The sequence below is a fragment of the Physeter macrocephalus genome, chromosome 18 (genome assembly GCF_002837175.3).
Source record: "Physeter macrocephalus isolate SW-GA chromosome 18, ASM283717v5, whole genome shotgun sequence".
Lineage (NCBI taxonomy): Eukaryota > Metazoa > Chordata > Mammalia > Artiodactyla > Physeteridae > Physeter > Physeter macrocephalus.
The window spans coordinates 87,412,410-87,433,658 of NC_041231.1; the positions used below are offsets into that span (position 1 = coordinate 87,412,410).

The following is a 21,249-nucleotide window of genomic DNA, read 5'->3' on the forward strand; positions in this document are numbered from 1 at the left end:
CCGCTCCCACGTATTTTTAAAGGTTTGTAGCTGACTTCTCAACAGCAACTGTGGAAGTATATTTACAATTTGCTGAAGTAGTTACCAACCAACATCATAGATGTCTTCTTCAGTTTCCTGTGACTGCTGTAACCAATTACCACAAACTTGGTAGCTTAAAACAACACATTTATTCTCTTAAAGTTCCAAAGGTCAAAAGTTTCACTGGGCCAAAATCAAGTTGTTCTTAGGGCGACTCTCCTTCCAGAGGCTTTAAAGGAGAATCCCTTTCCTTGCCTTTTCCAGTTTATAGAGCTCATTCCTATGTTGGCTCATAGGCCATTCCTCCATCTTAAACTGAAGTAACATTTTCTGTCTCTGACTCTGTTTTCCTCTCCTTCCATTATTATTTTTTTAATTTATTTATTTATTTTTGGCTGTGTTGGGTCTTCGTTCCTTTGAGAGGGCTTTCTCTAGTTGTGGCGAGTGGGGGCCACTCTTCATTGCGGTGCGCGGGCCTCTCTTGTTGCTGAGCACGGGCTCCAGATGCGCAGGCTCAGTAGTCGTGGCTCACGGGCCCAGTTGCTCCGCAGCATGTGGGATCTTCCCAGACCAGGGCTCGAACCCGTGTCCCCTGCATCGGCAGGCAGATTCTCAACCACTGCGCCACCAGGGAAGCCCTCCTTCTATTACTATATGGACTTCTCTTCTGTGTCAAATCTCTGCTGCCTCCCTCTTATAAGAACACTTGTAATTAAATTTAGGGCCCATCCAGATAATCCAGGATGATCTTCCTATCTCAATATCCTTAACTCATCACATACAGCAGCCCATCGGCAGAGGAGAGTGGGCAGGAACAGACGCAGAGTCCAGGTTATTCTCAGGCCCACCTTAGGACCAGTCCTGGGGCATGGCAGCCGCGTCCTCGTGCTGGAAGCGGCCACCCATTGAAGGCCCTCTAAACTGGTTAGAAGTCGCGCTTCTCAAATACATTTTCCTGTCCCTCCCTCCCCTTTTGTCCTTTCCCTGTGGTTTTCATGCTAATCCCAGCCCGCCTTCCCTGACCCTGCAGTGAAGGCTTTGGGACACAATTGTTTGGTGTTCCTGCCTGCATCAGGCTCCTTTGTAAGTTCTTCTGCATTCTCCTGAGTATCTTCACGCCTGAAAGGGGAGGCTGAGGACAGGGAAAACCAAAAAGCTACATTGCTGTTCACGGAAGCTTAGTTCAAGTCTCAGGGGTATTCAGGATTTTGATATATATTTTTTTTAAATTAGAGCCCAGAAAAGCACACAATTTAACCCATTTCTTTCCATTTCATTCTTCTGGCTGAGTTATTAGTCAGCATCTCAGATAGTTTTGTATGGCCATTGAGAGTGATGGATGTATTTACCAAAAAGGAGATTACTGCTTTTGCTGGGAATTAGAGTCAACTCCCTCTTAAAGGCTGGGAAATCAAATACAGATCTTCCTCTGTTGAGGATGGGGTTACACTGGATAAACCCACAGAAGTTGAAAATATCTGTAATTCGAAAATGCATTTAATACACCTAACCTACTGAACAGCATAGCTTAATCTAGCCTACCCTAAATGTGCTCAGAACACTTCCATTAGCCTACTGTTGGGCAAAATCATCTAACACAAAGCCTATTTCATAACTGTTGAATATGTCATGTAATTTATTGAATACTATACTGAAAGAAAAACAGAATGGTTTATCCTTATGATTGGCTTCCCAGCACCGGGAGAGAGTATCACACCACTTATCACTAGCCATGGAAAAGATCAAAATTTAAAATTGGAAGTACAGTTTCTACTGAATGTGTACAGCCTTCACACTACCCTAAAGTTGAAAAATTATACGTTTAACCATTGTAAGTCAGGGACCACAAACAATCTGCTGAAACATTAACTCTCCTGTGGGAACAGGGCACATCCCTGAGGCTTACACAAAGGGTTTTTCCCTTCAACTCTACTGTAATAACAGCAAGACAACTTGCAGAGATAGGAGGAACCTTGGAAAAGTAAACTGAGGAAGAGTGCTCTAATTGTGACTTTTGGACATTTTCAGGAATAATTTCACATGCCTAGACACACCCTATTAAAAGTCCTCTTACTCTCTTAAGGCAGATCCCTTTCTTCATTTCACTAATTTACTCTTTGTGGCAAATGCAGAGTCCCAGCTTCTTGGATGGTGTGGAACTAAGCTGATTGAGAGTATTCATTGCAACAATACGTTCATAACTTAGTCTAATCGTATAGGGGATGATTGAGAGTTAATCACCCAGTTTGCAACACTTGGTATTACATAAATCCATTCATATTTGCTATAACTCTTCCCTCTATGTTTATGTTACATGAGATTCATGCAAAAAGCATGTACCATATACACACTGGGAAAGCAACTGGGGAAGATGTTGGTAATGAAAAATATTAAGTGGCAAATTATGTCACATCTGAGCCTAGTTTTAACGATGGAAACGTGGGGATAACATTTTGTATGGTTGTGCATTAAATGTTAATTCACATAAAAAGCTAAGCACTCTTCAAATGGGAACAAAATTGTAAGTGTAAAAGGTATTTTCCTGCGTTCAAAGGGCTTAGAATTGAGGAAATCAAGATTACAGCTCCTGGAAAACTGATTACCTTCCACCTAGTCTTACTGTCATTCCTCACTCCAACCGTGACTTACCCAGCTTTTCTGGCTGCAGGTGTGAGCTCTTTGTGCAGAACTGTTTAAACTTGAACCTGAAATGCTGACCTTGAATATACTGGTATCTGAGGCCAACCTGGGAACACAATTTCATTCATTCAAGAAATTTAAGCCCTAATGTGTTTTACTTTCTAAGCTGTTAGAACTTAAGAAGTTTCTTCCTCTTGGTAGTCACTTTATCTAGCAAAGGTGACAATGGGCACTCAGAACTTTGAATAAATGAATATGACAGCTTGTCAAATTCTGAAACTCAATCTTCCTGGTTCGCTTGGAAGACATCATGACCTGAGGAATCCACATGGAACAAACTCACAGGAAACGTACACAAACAAGAATACCAAGTTCCTAAGAAGAGGGTATAACATTACACAGATGTGTTTGTGTGCTGGGTATGAGGAGTATGTATTGTGAGAAATGTTACACCAAGCAGACCATAATTTTTTATTGTATGGTCATTTTTATTCTCCCAAATAAACTGCACCTCTCAAATTGAGATCTTAACATGGCTAAGTTATTTTAGAGCCAAAGTGGATGAATCCACTTCATGCAAAGAACACATGGATAATTATACTGATGACAGTGAAGGGAAAAACAAAAAAACAAACACAGCACAAGCAAAACTCAAATTATTTATTATTATCACTCTAACACCTCCTGTAAGTTTAAAAGCCTGGTACTGACCAGAGTTTTAATCTATTATGAGGCTGTGTGTAGATTTTTCTCAGTTTATTGTAACACCTCAGTTTTCAGTTCCCCTTAGTGGCTCACACGGATTCTTTGTCACCTCCAGAGCTGCTTTGCATGTTGCTTACGAACTTTCTCATCTAAGCGTAGACAACATGTATACGTGCACCAGAGGAACATCATGTGTACACCTCCTAGGCTTTGCCTACCTTTACAATGGTTTGAACCCAACACTACATCCGCGGAGCTTTGTTTTCAGTTATAGGAATACACTAGGCTCTTTCAGACTTCTGTTCACTTTTCAGGAATGATCTGAAAAACCTGGTGAAAACTGACCCATGTCAGAAGCCTCTGATCAGAAATCAGCTCCACATTGACAGCATTGCTTCCCCTCCCAGAGTCACCCATGCCTTCCCATGGCCCCACTCTACCCCTATACACATCCACCATGATGCCTGTAGTACTTCTGTGCATTTATTTTCTAAACATTTATGTTTTTTTAAGTGGTCTGTAACAGTGGTCCCCAACCTTTTTGGCACCAGGGACCGGTTCCGTGAAAGACAATTTTTTCATGGATGGGGGCGGGGTGGGGTGCGGGCATGGTTCAGTCGGCAATGTGAGTGATGGGGTGCGGCAGATGAAGCTTCGCTCGCTTGCCTACCGTTCACCTCCTGCTGTGCTGCCAATACCGGTCCGAGGCCCAAGGGTTGGGGACCCCTGGTCTATAAGACTTACACCAAGGGCCATGTGAACCACTGTCACTCTGTGTCCTCATACAGCGACTTAGTAAATGCTGAATTAGATAACTATTAATAACATGGCCTAAGAAATTGATTTTATACATAGAAAAGGATCCAGGTTGAATTCGGGGGGAGTGGGGGGGTCTGAGACCAGGAGATGGAGTAAAGGTGAGTGAATGAGACACAGACAGAAGTTGGAACTTATCCAATGACCATCCCCACCCCCCATAAACTACAAAGGCATGTAAAAAATATATATATTTTTTCTTTTCTATAAATACATTTGGAAGGTGGCTCCCAAGCCACTCTAACCCATTAACCCCTGTCCCTATTAATCTTTTCTAAATAAAAAGTATGTTGCTGATGCCCAGTAATGTGGTGGGTAAACAGCTGTCTGGACTATAGCCATTATCAGTCTAGCTCAAAGTAAAGGCTCTTCCTGGGGCCAGAAAGCAGGATTTTTAGAGGGCCCCAGTGGGCAGGAGGCAGGTAGCCAAGAATCAAACAAGGCAAAACAGACATGTGCAGTAGTCATAATTATGCTAGTAAAAACTAAGTGCCTCAGCGAGGCATGGACAGGAATTGGAGGGGGAAGGAGAGGCCTTCAAAACTTTTATGTCTGAGCACTCACTCCTGGTTTGAGAAACACAATAAAATGTCTGCCTGGGTAGTCATTATCAGGTAGATAGGACGCTGGGCTGGGCTAGGAGGTGGAAGGGGCCTCCCTGCCCCTCAAGAGTTCCTGACCAGTGAGGAGTCCTCCATGCTCTCTGAGGGGGTGGGGGATCCAAAGATCTTGGCAAGAAGCCCTCTGTTGGAGCGGGCCTGGTCCTGAGCATGAGCCAGGCGAGCCCGTTCACGTCCTCCTGGCCGAGCTGCCTTCCGGGCCCTCAGCTCCTGCTCAGTAGGACGCTGGGCAAAGGCCCAGGAGACGTTTGGGCGGGTAGAGTCCCCATCAGCGGCAAGGAAACGCTGTCCGCGCTCCACGCTTCGAAGATAGAAGTCAGTCTCACGCTTGGCCTGGGCAACCTCAGCCCTCAGGCGCTGCCTGCGTACCTGGCGCTCAAAAGCAAGATGCTCGCTGAGGTGGGACCAGGTAAAACGGTGCAGGTACTGCGGAAGGGAAAACAAGAAAAGCTCTGAGTAGGGCAAATCTGGAACGGAGAGGAGATGGGGGGGCCGGGGCCAACAAGAGGTGACAGGGGTGCGCCGGCTGGGGCTGGGAAGCCGGAAGGCTGAGCGGTGCGACAGACAAGCCGATCCCCTCACCCTGAGGTTCCACAGGTCATAACGAAAGGGGCTGCGCCTGCGGGAGCCCATGGGCGTGTTGTGAAGACTGGCTGCCACACGCTTGGCTACTCGCTTGTCCCGGAACTCCACCCAGCCCTCGGTGTAGTCCTTGCTGTACTTGGACCGCTTTTTTCCTCCCGCAGCGGGGGCTGCCGCTGCCTTCTTCTTGCGCCTCACGAACCCATCTGCGAAGCAAAGACAGAGCAGTGGTCAAGGAGGCCAATACAGCACCCACTCAACTGCACCTCCCATTCGCCGAATTCTCCAAACCTTCCCTCAGGCCAGAGCCCCACCTCAAGGTCTTTGCCCGGAAACGGATAACTGCAAAGTCCACCCTTTTCCCCTTGTCTAACTCAATCCTTTCATCAAATGTTAACTCCTTTATCAGGTCTCCCCTAAACGCTCTCTTTAAAACCCGCACAGGCCCCCAACCCCAGTTCCAATTAGTGTCTGTATGCGAGCTGGGGGCGGCCGATCATAACTTCTTGACCTGCGCCACGATGACAAAGAGATACGTTCAGTTTTGTGGAAAAACCACTGAGATTTTAATTCAGGCTGTACCCATTTAACAAACTGGTAAATTCGGCTCAGGAAAAAAGGGGGTGGGCGGAGCCGAAATTAAAATCCAAAAGTTAGCTATCCGAGAACTAAGGCTCAGCGAGGTATATACTGCGCTATCCACATCCCATTGCCGCCTCCTAAGAGACATGCGCGCTACCGATTTACCAAAGAAGCCGGACGCGGGTCCCTGGCTCCTTCAGCGCCTCGGACCAGGGCAGCTGAGGCAACAGAACACGCATTGCGTGCTCACTGCCAGCGAGCATCACCCTGCTACCCTCACCGCCAAGGCCTGAGCACTTACCTTCCGGCTGGAAAAAAACGCGCCCGACCTCGCCGTAGGCGCTGAGAAGGTTCCGTACGTGCAAAGGCCTAAAGCGGGGCGGTATGTGGCCCAGGTACACAATACCTGGCACTACCCGTTTCTTGCTGCCGCCAGCCGCCTCTTCGGATTCCTCCTGTTCCTCCTCTGCCTCTGATTTCTGGTCACTCCCTTCCAGAGGTTCCAGCTCAGCTGCTCCCTTCTCGGATTCTTCTGCCTCCATGCTTGCGGGTAGGTAAAGCAGGGCAGCCGTAAAGCGCCGCACCTCTGACGCGCACCGTGTGCGACGGCCTGTGTCGAGGGGGCGGGGTCGGCCTGTGTCGAGGGGGCGGGGTCGGTCCGGGTGACGACAAAGGAAAGGACAAGATTGGGTGGTGCCCGCGAGTCTAGGCCTAGAGGAGAGGGCGGAAGTGGGCCCCGGGTCTGCCGGGAGATTCAAAGCGTGAGAGAACTTGAGCTGAAGAGGCAGAACCGGAGAGGTAGAGCCCCAAGTATACCTTACCCTATAGCACTCCTCGGTGAGATGCAAAAGGACGGGATGAGGCAGGCTCTTCCGGAAATTTTGGAGAACTATTTTGGGAGTGAGGGGAGGTTTCTTTGTGTTCTAGCGGTCAAAATAGCATTTTACCCAAGGGACTCGGGTGAGACCCAGGTTGGGGGATGACTCAACTTTTAAAGGTTACTTAAATTTCAATTTTTTAATTAATAAGTTTGAAGTTTTAATTATTTTTCAAAATTTAACTTAGAGATTTGAATATTTTAAATTTAAGTTTTGAAAATGTAATTTAACTTTGCAAATATAAGTTTTGGAAATTTAGTTGAGATTTAATATTGGAAAATTTCATCTGTGACCTTTTCATTTAGTTAAAAAATTTTTAGTTTAAAATATTAATTTAAAATTTGATTTTGTGAATAAAATGTCTAAAAAATTTTAATGTTTGACAATTATTTCTTTTAAAAACTTATTTGGCGCCTGTTTTACATTTGTGTTGATGCATGATTCGTATTTATACTTATGTTACAAATACCTATTGTCAAAGGTATACGTGGCCCTGATTTAGGCGACTGCCTGTACCGCGAGCTTTATTCTCTCCAGGAGTTGTTTTCACAGTGTTGGGGTCCAGGGTAGGCCACCCAAAAATATGCCTCAATGGCGTACTCGTTATTTTGAATTAAAGGTACCGAAGGAATGGTCACCACAAGAGGACACTCTGACTCACCTTCTGTCTCGCTGAAGCAACCTTTGTTGACAGGCTCCTGGGCGTACCTGAGGATCGCTTGTTTGTTTATACACTCATTCCTACAAGATCTGAGCACAAATGACTGTTCACTGTTTCTGTCGTGTTCAGGCCTGACAACGTTTCAAAAACGGGAGTCCTTCGAGCCGGATTCGAACCAGCGACCTAAGGATAACCGGTAATCAAACACCTACAGTCCTCCGCTCTACCAGCTGAGCTATCGAAGGGCCTTTGAAGGGGTGGCCTTAGAATACTTTAAATAATCTTTACCTCTATCCTATAGTTTTGTTTTGACTGTAAGTTTATTTCAAAACTAGAAGCAAACATGAAGGGTGCTAGAAACATTCTAAAACTGATACGGGTAGTGATTATAGGAGTATACTAAAAAATTAATGCCCTTGAACACTAAAGAGCTGTGCTTTAATTCATTATCCTGCTCCCTTGGATACAATACAGATAGGACCATCACCCTTGACACTCCTGCTGTCTCATCAGCTTAGCGCCTCCTCTCTCAATCAGAAGTGAGCCATAAATGAAAGAGTTTTCCTAAATGGGTTGAAGAGGGAGCTATTATCTTGAAGCGGAGTTACTGTCCAGTTTATTCTTTGGGACCGGAAAAGAGTTCATTCACTCTATGTGTATGTTCGATCTAGAATTTTCAAAAATTCTCGTCCTTCGAGCCGGATTCGAACCAGCGACCTAAGGATAGCCGAGTGTTGTACCTACAGTCCTCCGCTCTACCAACTGAGCTATCGAAGGACCACTTACAGCCATTATTTTAGACTCCCTATCCTAATGTCTATCCAGATGGTTTCCGCTTTGATAATATTCATGTTCACTTTTGAAAGTATAATCAAATTTAAGCAGTCTTTTAAGACACTGAATGGGTTCTATGTCATGATCTGGGTAGTTGGTTTCCTGGGTTTAATAAACATGTAAAATCCATTGAGTTGTACATTTAAGACGTTAGGATATTGTTCTGTGTATATCTCAAAACAAAAACCCTACCGGAATCCCATGTCCTCCTCCCTAAGTATTATATACCTAGGGTGAATTCCCTGGATTACGCCCGATTTCCTGCTGTCCCCTCTAATTACTTCCTCCTTTTTCTCTCAAAAGTGTCTAGGTTGGCTCGATAAATGATATAATTACGTAAACACAGACATCTGGGTTGAAGAGGATCCCAAAGTTGTGAACAGAGCAATATCCAGTGCATTTTGGTATCACTATGATTCTCCTTTCTGAAAATCTAATGGGAAATCGTGTGTATTCATAGCTCTAATGATGAAATATGTGGAGTGTGTGTGTGAATTTTCTTACTTGGATAAATAATTTGGGTGGTTCATATTATATTGCATAATTATTGTGGAGCAATTAAAGTGAAACAAAAACCCCTAAAAAATTTAAATGCAAATATATTCTTTTTTCAGAGTCCTACCTCCTTTATCACAAGGCAGATTAAAGAAGGATGAGTATCTTAGTCTGCTCTGGCTGCTATGACAAAATACCACAGACTGGGTGGCTTAAATAACAGAAATTTATTTTCTCACAGTTCTGGAGGCTGGGATGTCCAAGATCAAGATGACAGCCATTTAATTCCCAGTGAGAGCTCTCTTCCTGACTTGAGAGAACTCTCTGGTGTTACCCATTATGAAAATAGTAATCCTATGGGATCAGGCCCCACCCTAAGTACTGCATTAACCTTAATTACTTTCCAATTTTGAATACGGTCACATTTGGATTTTGGAAGAACACAATGCAGTCCAGAACAGTGAGTTTAAAGTGGAGTCAGTAGTTTAACAACTGGGAAAACTTCCATGTGAATTTTAAGATATTACTTTTGATCGTCATTTTACCTCTGTGCAAGCTAAGCTGTTGAAATTTTAATACCTAATCCAATGTTATTGGAAACTAGAACTCCCAGCTCATGGTTGAAAGCCCCTAGTTGCTCCCAGTTCACAGTCAGTCATCCCAAAGCTTAATCCATGGATCTGAGCTATGGAATTAGTCCACTTTCTTTCACTCCAATTCCACACTTGCACCCCTAATAGAATCATGGAAACTAAATGGAGAAAAAAAATGAGTGGAGGCCAAACTGACTTCTGTAGCTGGGTAAATTCTGTCCAAGGAGAAGTAAGGAGAGAGCACCCAGATTGTGGAGAGAATCAAGGCAAGGCTGACCTTGAGCCAAGTTTTGAGATGAATGGTGGGTTTCTACACACCTACTTAGAACACCTGAGTTTTGAACTCTTTTGTCTCAAATGGAGGGGGTGCAGGAAGGTGGAGGATTTCTTCCCACAGAAAGTTATTCACTTTTTTGTCAGCCCTGATTGCAATGAAAAAGAAAAGAGCAAGCATTACGGGCATTAAAATGGTCCTGGAAAGGCCTGCGCAGCGTGCCTGCACAGCATAGGGACATAGAGTCACTTTCTTAAGTAAAATGTTTCATCTTCTCCATTTCATCACCTTGTCCCAATTTCATTGAGACTAGAAAATAACATTAAACCAAAATAAAAAAGTTTCTAATGATGGAATTTCAGACAAAGAAACAGTTGACAGGAAGGGTCTTAACATGGCTTCCTGCAAGTGATGGGTCTCTAGCAATGCTCGAGTTCTCTAAAGAACTAGTTCTGTGAAGTACCGAGCACCTAGCGCAGTACCTGGTACCTAGTACTCCACAGGCCCAGAAGAAAAAGAGGCAACTACTACTTTCGGTTTTTTGCAAGGAATCCAGATCTAAGTCTGCAGCCATGATTATATTCACTTCTCCTATTAGTGTTTACCTTAGAAAAATGTACACCCTTGATCGAAATCGGGACTACGAAGCCAGAATGAAGAGAGAAATTAACTGGGACGCACGCCCCCTCGTGACCTTGTGTCCACCGACGGTGGTTTTTATTGATAAAAAAAGCCAGACAGAAAGCAGATCTTAGGGGACATTCGTAGGAACTCTGGAGAATCTGTTTCTGGTGCTAGCAGAATCAGTTGGAAAATTTAGGAGTGCGGGGATTGGCAGGAACCATTGGGATGGCCAAAAGCCGAGTCTCATTGCCTGAGAAACTTGATTTGCCCTCCTGGATATACATACAGTTTCCTTCCGGTCCCCGGTTTCCGTAGATATGATTGCAGTGTTAAACTCTTGCCCAATTTCGAAGACAGGTGTTTCTATGGATTCCACGCCCTGGTCCACCTGCACTCTGCAGTCATCTCTCAACAGGATCCAGCACCGTAGAACAGATTATAGGTGGCGCCCCAGGGGCTGTTTGATAACCCGTACTTTGATCCTATTGTCTAACGCCAACTAGAAATCAAGGTGGCCGAGTTCTGAATTACATTCGTATATTAAAGTATGGGAGGAAGAAGGGTCGAGTAGGGAGGGGAATTAGCTCAAGTGGTAGAGCGCTCGCTTAGCATGCGAGAGGTAGTGGGATCGATGCCCGCATTCTCCAGCTTTATGTTCCGCCTACTCTTTGGCCTTTATTTCCATGCTTCTGTAAATAAACACCTTGTTACAACGTTACCACGTAAGGTTCCAATTCCTAATTGATGGCCTCTCCCTTGTCTCCAGTGACAGGATAGGGAAGGTTGGACTCTGAGATTTCTCTCGCCTTTTGAAGATTTGAATATTGGCCTCTGCCAGGTGGATTTACAAATCTACACTTCAATTATTTATTGATATTACATTAATATTAATACATTTTATATTTAATACATTTAATATTAATACATTAATATTACATTTTTATTCTCAGAATCTATTTCCCACATGTATGACCTATTGAGGGCCACCTCAAGTTCTTAAAACTGGAACAAATAATTTCCATTTCTTAATGAAATTTTGAAGAACCAAAAATATGTAGGTATATTTGAGGTTTGTTTTTTTTACATTCACTCGTCCTCTTCTGGAGTCATCTGGCTGTTTCTACGGGGATGGTGGGGCCGCTACTGCCAATTGATACTGGAATATTGCAGAATATGGCCCAATTATGGGAGGGAAATAGCAGTGGAGAACTTGTTTGGGTTGGAATCTATGGTGCGTTGGTGAGAAGCTCAGTCCAGGACTATCTAATACAATTTGCAACCAAGGCGCATGTTATCTTTGAAAATTGGACAGTTTTTCTTGTTTACTCTTTTGCCCTCGAGTCGCTTTCAAAGATCAAGGAAGCTACCAGTTTAGACCAAAGTGGGTAGAAAATTCTATCAATTTTCCCCTGTCTATTATTTTTAATTCTAACACTTTTCTCTTCTGCAGTGGTTCTCAAACCGTGCAACACATTAAAATCACCTGGGAGCTTTTAAAACTACCAATGCCTGGGTCCCACCTTCGAAGTGGCGCAACTAAAGGCGCTTTGTAAAATAGTCCCAGGTGATTCTGACATCCACCCACTTTTCTGCGCCAGGGTTGAGAATCACCTTTACATAATTAAACGGAGAAGGGGGAGTAGTGCCCCATGGTCTGTGGGCGACTGCCAGTAGTTGAGCATCCACCTGGGAAAACAAACAAACAAACAAACAAAAACCTTCGGAGAGACTCAGGACTCTAATACCACGAGGGGGCGCCCGTGCCCAACCAGTTACTAACCTTTGGTCAGCTATGTTCCTAGCAGGCCGCCCCTCCTCTAGTCTTGGGATGCCGGGTAGGGTGGCGGAGACTTGTCCCTGGATCCCTTGCTTAGTGGGCCCACCTCTGATCCGCCTGGTTGGGGCTCGGGACTTCTTTGCGGCACGGGCCCTTTATGAACTATGGGCCTGCAGTTTGATCGCGTATTAGTAATTATTACGGAGAATAATAATTTAAAAAATTGGATTCGTTGCACACTGAGATTAGTCTTTAAAAGATGTACAGCAAGGATATATATAGCTGAGATACACCTAGACCTTTTTAAGGGTGAAAAAGCTACACATAAAATGTGAAGTCCTTCGAGCCGGATTCGAACCAGCGACCTAAGGATGCCTGCTTAAGGAACATACTCACTACAGTCCTCCGCTCTACCAACTGAGCTATCGAAGGAATCACAATAACTTTCTTACCCGCAGAGCATGCCATCTCTGCGCGAGGTTGGAGAGTCGTTGGTGCTTATTGTTTTATTCACCAGTGCTGTTGATTAGGTCCGCTCTAGTGGCCTCCACGGTTTTTTTTGTAACCCAGCACTCCTTCACAGTACCACTGCCCTGGACCAAGGAGAAAACGGTAGCACCCAATGGTTTGCAAAAAGAAAATAAGATAATGAGGTATAAGGAACTGGCAAAAATTTAGCAATGCGTGTCTTTTACTGTGATGAATGAATTTAAATAACCAATCTTAGAATTTGAAGTACTTTAATCTGCAATTTTAACAGACAATTAACAGAAGGAGGAGGAGGAAGAAAACAAGCACAGGGTTAAACTCTTCAAAACCATACTAAGACGTTCTTAATTGACATTTAGTCCCTGTAGATAAACCAGACGAACACACTAATTCTAAACTCAGAAAAAACCTGTCGATGGGGAGCTAAAATATTTTTAAAATTATTTTAACAAGGTAGAAAGTAATGTCATTCAAACCCTAATTTTACAAAGTGTGAGTCTAGTCTAATTTTCTGTGACAGCCTGAAGCTCAGAATGGCTATTACTCTCAGGTAGGTGAAATCCACTTGAGGTGGCAGCCGTCATCAGGAATCTTTGTTCTTCACGTTCCACTAAAAATCATTACATTGTCATACAGTGGAGCCATACACATGGGACAAACGATCCGCCTTGTGCAAGTAGAACATTGAGACCAGTGTTCACTCCTCTACGGCACAAGATTTTTTTTTTTCTGAATTGGAATTAAAAGCAAGTTGCTAATCACTTAATTTAGCCATTTAGCTCAAATCTTCATGAAACATCTGTTTTGAGGGGGCTAGTCTGAATAAATTAAATATAAAATTTTATCTCCTTCCCAACCCCAATTGACTAAGTTACCCTATTTTATAAATGTATTTAGTACTATCCATTTTGTAAAAATATGCTTTTACAAAAAGGATCCATTCCTTCCTTCCTTTTCTCCCACTCCACATTATAGAAGTTTCAGACAGAGAGAAAGCTAGACAGGCCTTAAGGAGCCTTGAGAAAAGAACAAGCAGCAGATTTGAGGGATTCTGAGGTGTGTGTATGTGAATAACTTGAATTCTCATAGGTCAAGAATCACGTCTGGTTCTGCCATATATATCTAGCCTTCTTTTCCATATATTTACACACTAAAATATAACAGTGTGAAATATAAGAAGCAGGAAAGTTTTGGTGTTCCTTTCGTTTTCGCCTTCCTCAGTATTCTTAGATGCAGGTGGGAGATGAATTTCGAATCCTACCACAATAGGGAAGAACAGATATGACTCCATACTGGATATGTTTCTTTTTCTTTAACCTTTGCATTCTATTAGTTTTGCTATAAATTAATCACTAGAGGGACGTTGCCTAAGGCTTAAAGTATACATAATGGCCAGTCTCCTGGACCCCTGCCGCCCATGCCTGAGGGGTTAAGCTAAAAATACCTTTGCTTAGCTCCCAGGGAAACATCCTGACCTAGCCTCCCTGTGAATGGCTGCAGGAAAGAAGAAATTAACATATCCCCTCCTGAGTCCTGCCAGAACCAGGAAATATTCGCAACAACTTATCGCCTTTTTTACTTTATCTCCCTCACCTCCCCCTCTTTTTTCCATAGCATCCAAACCCGGGCAAGATGGTTCTTGAGGACGTTTGTCTTCCATCTTCTCGGTCCGCCGGCCTCGCCCCAATACTATAACAGGGAAGAGCAAAAGCTGACTGCAGTGTTGGATCTGTTTCTTTTACTTTGACCTTTGCTTTCCATTGCTTTTGTTCGGTCTATAGCTATAGGCATACATAATGGCCTGCCTCGGGGAACCCTGCCCCTCTGCCTGAATGTTAAATTAAAGTGCCTTTGTTCAGCCCACAGGGAAACATCCTGACCCTGCCCACCTGTGAATGGCTGCAGAAAAGCAGAAATTAACGCATCCCCTCCCCGAGGATGGCCAAAACCTGGAGATATTTTGCAAGACTTAAGGCCTTTTTACTTTACTTCCTCATCCCCTCCCTCTCTGTTCTATAAAAGAAACTAGCGTCCAGCCCCTGATAAGATGGTACTCCGGGACGCTAGACCACCATCTTATCTGAGGCCTGGCTTTCCGAATAAAGTCACTATTCCGTGCCCCCAAAACTTGTCTCTCAATTTATTGACCTGTCATGCGGCAAGCAGTGCGAACTTGAACTCGGCAACATATACACAACAGTGACTTTTAATATTCACAAACATGCATTGAGCACTGACTATTCCAGGCACCATGCTAAGTGCTGGGAACACACAGAGGCAAATAAGATAAACTGTGTCCCCAAAAGGTGTCAAATTGAAAAGCTCAAAGAGTAAGTTTGAGTCAATCATGGAGGTAAAGGTTTTCAGCTTTGAAGGCTCTGACTCAAAACTCTTGGTATTTAAGTTAATGCGACCTCTCTTGTTGGTAGTTTAGACCATACTATATAATAAAAGTGTATTCTGCTAATGTAAACATTTGTCTTTTAAAAAGTCCTAGGACTCTGAACTCTGGAATCCAGCTGATTATGAAAATATGTTCTGGCATTCATGTATTTTCTTCTTTATTTCATGTTCAAAAAATAATACTGGCTTGTTCCTGGAATGCCTGAGCTATTGTCACCTTGGGCTGCTGGTGCAGATAATACTCTTGTGTAGAATACTTCCTTTTTCCTTTACCTATGATCCCAGCTTTCCAAGTCTGCTCTGGAACAGGGTTAAACCCCTGACTTCTGTCTCTTGTTTACTCTTCTCACCTACCAAGACTTCCTGAAGCACACCTGACTATACAATTTGCTGTTGATAACCTTCTCTGAACAGACCTGTGTATTCACAAAATTGTGGTTGTGTCTGCCTTTGCTTTTCTTCCAGAGACTGTCCTCCCAAGTTCAGACCTAACTGTAGGCTAACATATTCTTGTAGGCAGCCTCCAAATTACTGACCTCTGGCTTTTCTTTCATATCTGGCTCAGTCCAGTATCAGTCAAGCTCTAGTTATGAATAGAGAGTCTGTGGACTCTGCTTTCAGATGATCTGTCCTAAGGAAAAGCCACTAAGGTTTTTTTTTAGTTAATTTGATAAGATTTATTAAACAATGTTATCTATATAAAAGATTGTTAAGTATCCTAAAGGCAGTGCAACTAAGTTATTCTTTCAACAAATATGTGAGCTTACTGTGTGTCAAATTCCTGAATTCCAAAATGTCATAGCGTGTTTTGCTTTTTTCGTTCTCCCTACTGTAGACTGAATATTGTCCCCCCCAAACTTATATGTTGAAACCTTAACACACACACCCCCCCCCCCGCCCGCAGTGTGGCAGTATTTGGAGTAAGGAAGTAATTAAGGTTGGATTGGTGTTCTTAAAAGAAGAGACATCTGGACGCTCACTCCCTCTTCCACTGAGGATGTGGCAAGAATGCAGCCCTCTACAAGCCAAGAAGAGAGCTCTCACCAGAAATTGAATCAGCTAGTGCCTTAATCATGGATTCCTCGGCCTCTAGAACTGGAAGAAAATAAAATTTTTCAGTTTAAGCCACCCAGTCTGTGGTATTTTGTTCTGGTAGCCCAAGCTGACTAAGACACCAGCCCCCAACCCGTGCCCTTTTTAACCACCTTTAATCAAGGACTCCTTTGCAGTTGAAGTGTTATGTCTAAGGAGTTAGGTTATCTTGTGCTCAGGACCAAGCTCAGGATGGCCCTGGCCTTGGAGATGTTGGCACAGGCCTTGAGTTCAGAAATGCAATTTTTAAGTGTGTCAACTGAATTTTAACAATATAGCCAAAGGGCCATAAGAATGGGAAAAAAGCAGTCTGTTCCAAGCAACTCAAAAAATGTTTATAAACCAGAAATCCATTAAGTTAATTGACAACAGGACATGTGGCTTATTAACACCAGCAATACTTGTTCCTCTGTCTAGGACATCCCTTTATAGTTTTCATCATACCAGGAAACCAAAACATTAAGCTGAGGCTGCTGGGTGATCAAGAGTTCAGGCTTTACAATAAGACTTAGGGCTTAATACCCACAACATGTAGTCTGGAAATCCTCAATGATTGTTCTCTCTAGTAAGTAGAATATTCATATGAGTCAGATACAGGACCTCTGTTCCCTTGATTTTACTGGATAAACACTGGTAATTTCTTAACTCCGTTTCTGTCACCATCACCTATTTTTTAAAACAGTCACTCCAAGCACCTTCATTTCCTAATGCCAGACAGTTAAAATACAACTGAGAATTTAATTTTCACTTGAGTCAGTTACATTCATCCAGTAAGTAAATGACAGCCTTCTTGAAGGCACGGCCCATGTTATATGCATGTTTTCATTTTAAGTATCCAACAGGGAAAAAGCGCTTAATAAAAATATGTTCATCAATTAATTTGAAAGATGTCTTGAGACCTGGAAAACAGTCAAGGCTCAGTGTACTCTTCTAGGAAAGTTGTTTCTTGTCCATCCATTTAAAGTTGACTCATGATTCTCCGTTTCATCGTGTATATACTGACAATACTTCCAAATTGTAGGGAGTCTACCTAGTTTAAAACATGTGATTCCATGTGCCCAACCATAGGTGCTATTCATCTAAATAGGTAAAATACGGAATAGTTTTAAAACTGAATATAACATCACATGGAGCAAGGGATATATGAACAATATTCAGGTTCCTGAGTAAAGAAAAAAGGAAGGTTTGGATGGGGGAGGATGGAGAGTGGTAAATTGCCCTGTCTCCAGCATGCTCAGAAGTGGGCATTCTTTCAATACAATATTGATAGTTCTGGGGCTCTTGGTCTCAACGGGTGTAGACAGCATTTTCAGGTTTTCAAAGCGACATAAATATTGTTAACATCTAACTCGTTTTGCTCTGATTATACACTAGGTAACCTTTCGTATGAATTTTGCCTTCCCAAATTTGAGGGCAAATAAAAACACACTGGGCCACTTAGTTTTTTTTTCTTAGTATAAATTTATAAAGCTGGTATTCTGACTTTAAAGTTATTCTTGACTAACCTTCACACTCCCATTCAAGAGAGAATGGCAGAAATGCAATTTGGACTATAAAAACCAGGCTTAAGTCTTTAGATTTTATTTTGTAGGCAGTTGCAACCTGTTGTGGGTTGCCTGGTTCTTTCACTTGCCAAAGGAAGGGAAGAAAGGTTGGAAACAGCACTATCTATAAGGAGGTCCATTGTGCTATTTAGGTGTGGTTGATCAGGAGCTGAAAGGGCGTATGAGGTAGTGGTAACAGAAAATCTGTCTCCGGTTATTACATAATGACATTTGCTTGGGCCAGAAAGTAGTCACCATTCTCAAAACTCTCCGTGGACATTGCTGCTTCTGAGCCTCTGCCCATCAAACCGTTTCCTTTGTTTGGATCGTCTCCACCTTCACACTACCTTTTCCAACATCCTTGCATCCTAAACCTTTTTCGGTGGGGATAGTGCTTCAGAATCATCCCAGGAGCCTAAATGCCCTACCAGAGACCATGTATCTCTAGTTATCCAAACAAAAGCTCTAATAAGCCAGAGAAGTGCGTTGCCGCCAGGGGGCGATGAGGCTTAACGCTGCAGGAATCATAGAGCTGGTCGGAATAGTTCAACAGAGCCAATAAACTACAGCTGGTCACCGGGATTCCACAATTCAATACTAAAATTTCTCGTTTGACAACGGTGAGGCACTTTGCTTTGGAGATTAGAGGAAGGTGCAGAAATGTAACTGAGAGCAAAAACACGGAGTTGTAGTCGCCCAACGTGGGGCTCGAACCCACGACCCTGAGATTAAGAGTCTCATGCTCTACCGACTGAGCTAGCCGGGCGCTCTGAAAAGTAGTTTCCCTCGATGAAATAAGACACTATAAAATTCTTGCTGGACTGACAGGGATTAATAGGATTCTAGATTTTTTGACTGTTGTTGTTATCTAAAATGACATGAAACGCAAAGAATGTAAGCATTATCTGAAATTATTGGCATGCATTCCATTCGCTTTCACTACATCTTCCCTCTTCGCCTCATTCTCACCAACATGTCTTGATAGACCACAAAATGCTTCCGGAAAACAAGAGTCGGAATCTCTGAACACTCTCAGGGTGAGCCCAACTCTGGCACTCCCAGAGCTCCAGGCTTGGTTGCCAATGTGGCTCCAAACTCAGTCCCAAAGGTCAGGTCCTCGAACCAAAGCACTGCACTGGGACTTCTCCGTAACCCACTGAGACATTCCTCTCCTGTTTCTATCACCTGTCAACTCTGGCCCCTCTTGCCACGCTGTGTGAATGTGGTCCTAAAGGAATTCCCTGCGGTTTTATCCCTCCTTTTCAGGCCGCTTGTTCTTGTTCATTTGTTGTCCTCCACAATCAGGGCTTGCACACACAAAAAAGGGAGGCGGGAAAGGGGTGTTGCAATTGCCTTTTAATATAAAATATTTGACAACCACTGGAATATAGGATCCAGTGATTTTTGTGTACTTTGTTTACCACAGACTGCAAAAGCTCGTTGATTATAATAGATGCTAAAAAAAATCTGTTTAAAGAGTGTACCAACAGTACGCTCCGAGAAGAGAGAAAAAGTGCCCCTTCTCAATAATGAAGCAGAGCCCCTATTCCTGAATGATGGAGGAATACGCAACGAGGAAAGCCGAAATAACTTGTACAAAGGTTTCCAGCACCCCAACTCTATAGGTCAATTTTTGATTTTTCCATTTGAACCCATTTCTTTGATGTGATGAATGAATGATGGATGATACTGAATTGAGATATGACCATCGTCTTCCTATACTTTTTTTTTAATTTTAAAAATATAAGGTTTATAACCTGGATTTTTTAAAATTAACTTTTATTGGAGTATAGTTGCTTTACAATGTTGTTTCCTATACATTTCATATGACCACAACCGTGGAGTCGAACTTCTAGAATAACCAGAAACCTTTGCCTTTGCAAGAGTCAATTTAGAGCTGATGGAAAACTGAGTAAGAGCCAAAACTGAAAAGTACTTGTCTCTCTTAATTAGAAGAGTTACCTAGTTACTTATTGGAATCAAGTGCATATACAGCCTACATATTTCTACATGAAAATATAGCAGTTTAATTTAACAGCAGATGTAGCAGTTTCTTTTGCGTCAGTTTAATAGAAACACAATAGCGGGTGTAGGCCTCAAAACCTGGGCTCGTCCGGGATTTGAACCCGGGACCTCTCGCACCCTAAGCGAGAATCATACCCCTAGACCAACGAGCCACCCGTGAAAAAGTTGTTTTCTAAACAGATTACATAGTCACTTCTCCGTTTTTTCTTTCGTACTTGGATCTATAACATTTTTTTCCACCTCTGTTTCTCTTTGTTTCTGTCTCCCTGCTACCCTCCCTTCCTAGTTTTAAAACCAGATCGACTTGTCTCAGAAGTTCCCTGGATTTCCCCGCAACCGAATCCTTCGAAGATTGGTCTGTATAAAGCCTTATTTCTCAGAGATCGCTGATCCACCCTTTGTAAAAAACAACCGTGGCGTTTATTTAAAATGCAGAAACCTGTATTCTTCCTCAAATCTACTGAGTCAAAGTCCCTGGGGGTGAGGCCCAATAAGCTGCATTTCTGACAAGCTCCCTAACTCCTATTGGCTTGATCTCAGTATTTTCCACGGAAAATAGTGAAAATTCACTCAACGGGATATAAAGTTCTGAGGTCGTGAATGAATAAAGAAAATTCGTTGTACAAGGAACAAAGGGATACATAATTAGTGTTCAGAAAGTCGGTTTTGGTGGAAAACGAGACTGATTCAAGAGGCGTAACATCGAGAAGTAGACGAAACAGAGGGTCTGCTGGTGTCGGTCAACGTGGACCAACTGGTTGGTGACAGACGGCAAAGTAGATTCTGGAAAAGGGCTTAGTCCTTTCTTACCTAAAAAAATCAAAGTAACAAGAAAACACTTTTCCCAATATGGGAGTCCTCCCTTCATGTGAGGGATGATCTAACCGAATAGAAATCCTCAACTGAGCAATCGGAGATCATGAACACTGCCTTTTCACACTTGCCCCGCATCTCAGTATGTTTTCAGACTATTTCGAGGGCAGTGTTTGGCCACTAAACAAACTGGTGACAGTTTTTCCTTCTAATGAACTTAATAACTCCTAAGGTGTCTTGCTGCTTTTCTGCTTCTCTTGGACAAAATTTTGAGCAATCTGTCTTGCTCAAAGACGTGTGCTCTGGAGTCCCTAGGATGGTTTGGACTTGTGGCAAAATATCTTTTGTGGAGACACCGCAGGTTGTCTCGTAGGACAGTCCTTGGACAGTTTGTTCTTCTGGCTGGAAAGTAATCAAAATTATTTCACGGTAAGGATACCATAAACAAGACCAAAAGACAACCCTCAGAATGGGAGAAAATAGTTGCAAATGAAGCAACTGACAAAGGATTAATCTCCAAAATTTATAAGCAACTCGTGCAGCTCAATAACAAAACAACAAACAACCCAATCCAAAAATGGGCAGAAGACCTAAATAGACATTTCTCCAAAGAAGATATACAGATTGCCAACAAACACATGAAAGAATGCTCAACATCATTAATCATTAGAGAAATGCAAGTCAAAACTACAATGAGATATCACCTCACACCAGTCAGAATGGCCATCATCAAAAAATCTAGAAACAATAAATGCTGGAGAGGGTGTGGAGAAAAGGGAAC

At 42.9% G+C, this 21,249-nt stretch overlaps 1 protein-coding gene and 6 non-coding genes across 7 annotated transcripts; 1 reads left to right on the plus strand and 6 right to left on the minus strand.

Annotated features, from left to right (window-relative positions):
* Positions 1-3,158: 3,158 nt before the first annotated feature.
* On the minus strand, positions 3,159-6,516 carry ABT1 (activator of basal transcription 1). Its single transcript, XM_007128594.4, has 3 exons — positions 6,268-6,516; positions 5,385-5,590; positions 3,159-5,228 (listed from the first exon to the last, which is right to left on the minus strand). The coding sequence occupies exons 1-3, from the start codon at positions 6,506-6,508 to the stop codon at positions 4,848-4,850; spliced, it is 828 nt and encodes a 275-aa protein (XP_007128656.1). The 5' UTR covers positions 6,509-6,516; the 3' UTR covers positions 3,159-4,847.
* Positions 6,517-7,660: 1,144 nt separating this feature from the next.
* TRNAY-GUA (transfer RNA tyrosine (anticodon GUA)) lies at positions 7,661-7,750 on the minus strand. The gene is given in 2 exon segments: positions 7,661-7,696; positions 7,714-7,750. It is a non-coding gene; the product is annotated as a tRNA-Tyr (tRNA).
* Positions 7,751-8,194: 444 nt separating this feature from the next.
* Positions 8,195-8,282, minus strand: TRNAY-GUA (transfer RNA tyrosine (anticodon GUA)). Its single transcript is given in 2 exon segments — positions 8,195-8,230; positions 8,246-8,282. It is a non-coding gene; the product is annotated as a tRNA-Tyr (tRNA).
* A 2,617-nt stretch (positions 8,283-10,899) lies between these two features.
* TRNAA-AGC (transfer RNA alanine (anticodon AGC)) lies at positions 10,900-10,972 on the plus strand. The gene has a single exon. It is a non-coding gene; the product is annotated as a tRNA-Ala (tRNA).
* A 1,467-nt stretch (positions 10,973-12,439) lies between these two features.
* TRNAY-GUA (transfer RNA tyrosine (anticodon GUA)) lies at positions 12,440-12,534 on the minus strand. The gene is made up of 2 exons: positions 12,498-12,534; positions 12,440-12,475 (listed from the first exon to the last, which is right to left on the minus strand). It is a non-coding gene; the product is annotated as a tRNA-Tyr (tRNA).
* Positions 12,535-18,323: 5,789 nt separating this feature from the next.
* Positions 18,324-18,396, minus strand: TRNAK-CUU (transfer RNA lysine (anticodon CUU)). Its single transcript has one exon. It is a non-coding gene; the product is annotated as a tRNA-Lys (tRNA).
* A 1,339-nt stretch (positions 18,397-19,735) lies between these two features.
* On the minus strand, positions 19,736-19,807 carry TRNAP-AGG (transfer RNA proline (anticodon AGG)). The gene has a single exon. It is a non-coding gene; the product is annotated as a tRNA-Pro (tRNA).
* Between the last annotated feature and the right edge of the window lie 1,442 nt (positions 19,808-21,249).

Bases quoted from the DNA above. Each gene is read 5' to 3' on its own strand.
- ABT1 (XM_007128594.4), bottom strand. From the start codon at position 6,508: ATGGAGGCAGAAGAATCCGAGAAGGGAGCAGCTGAGCTGGAACCTCTG. The intron at 5,591-6,267 runs GTAAGTGCTCAG...TTTGCTTCGCAG, and splicing joins CGTTTTTTTCCAGCCGGAAG to ATGGGTTCGTGAGGCGCAAG. The intron at 5,229-5,384 runs GTGAGGGGATCG...TCCCTTCCGCAG, and splicing joins ATGACCTGTGGAACCTCAGG to TACCTGCACCGTTTTACCTG.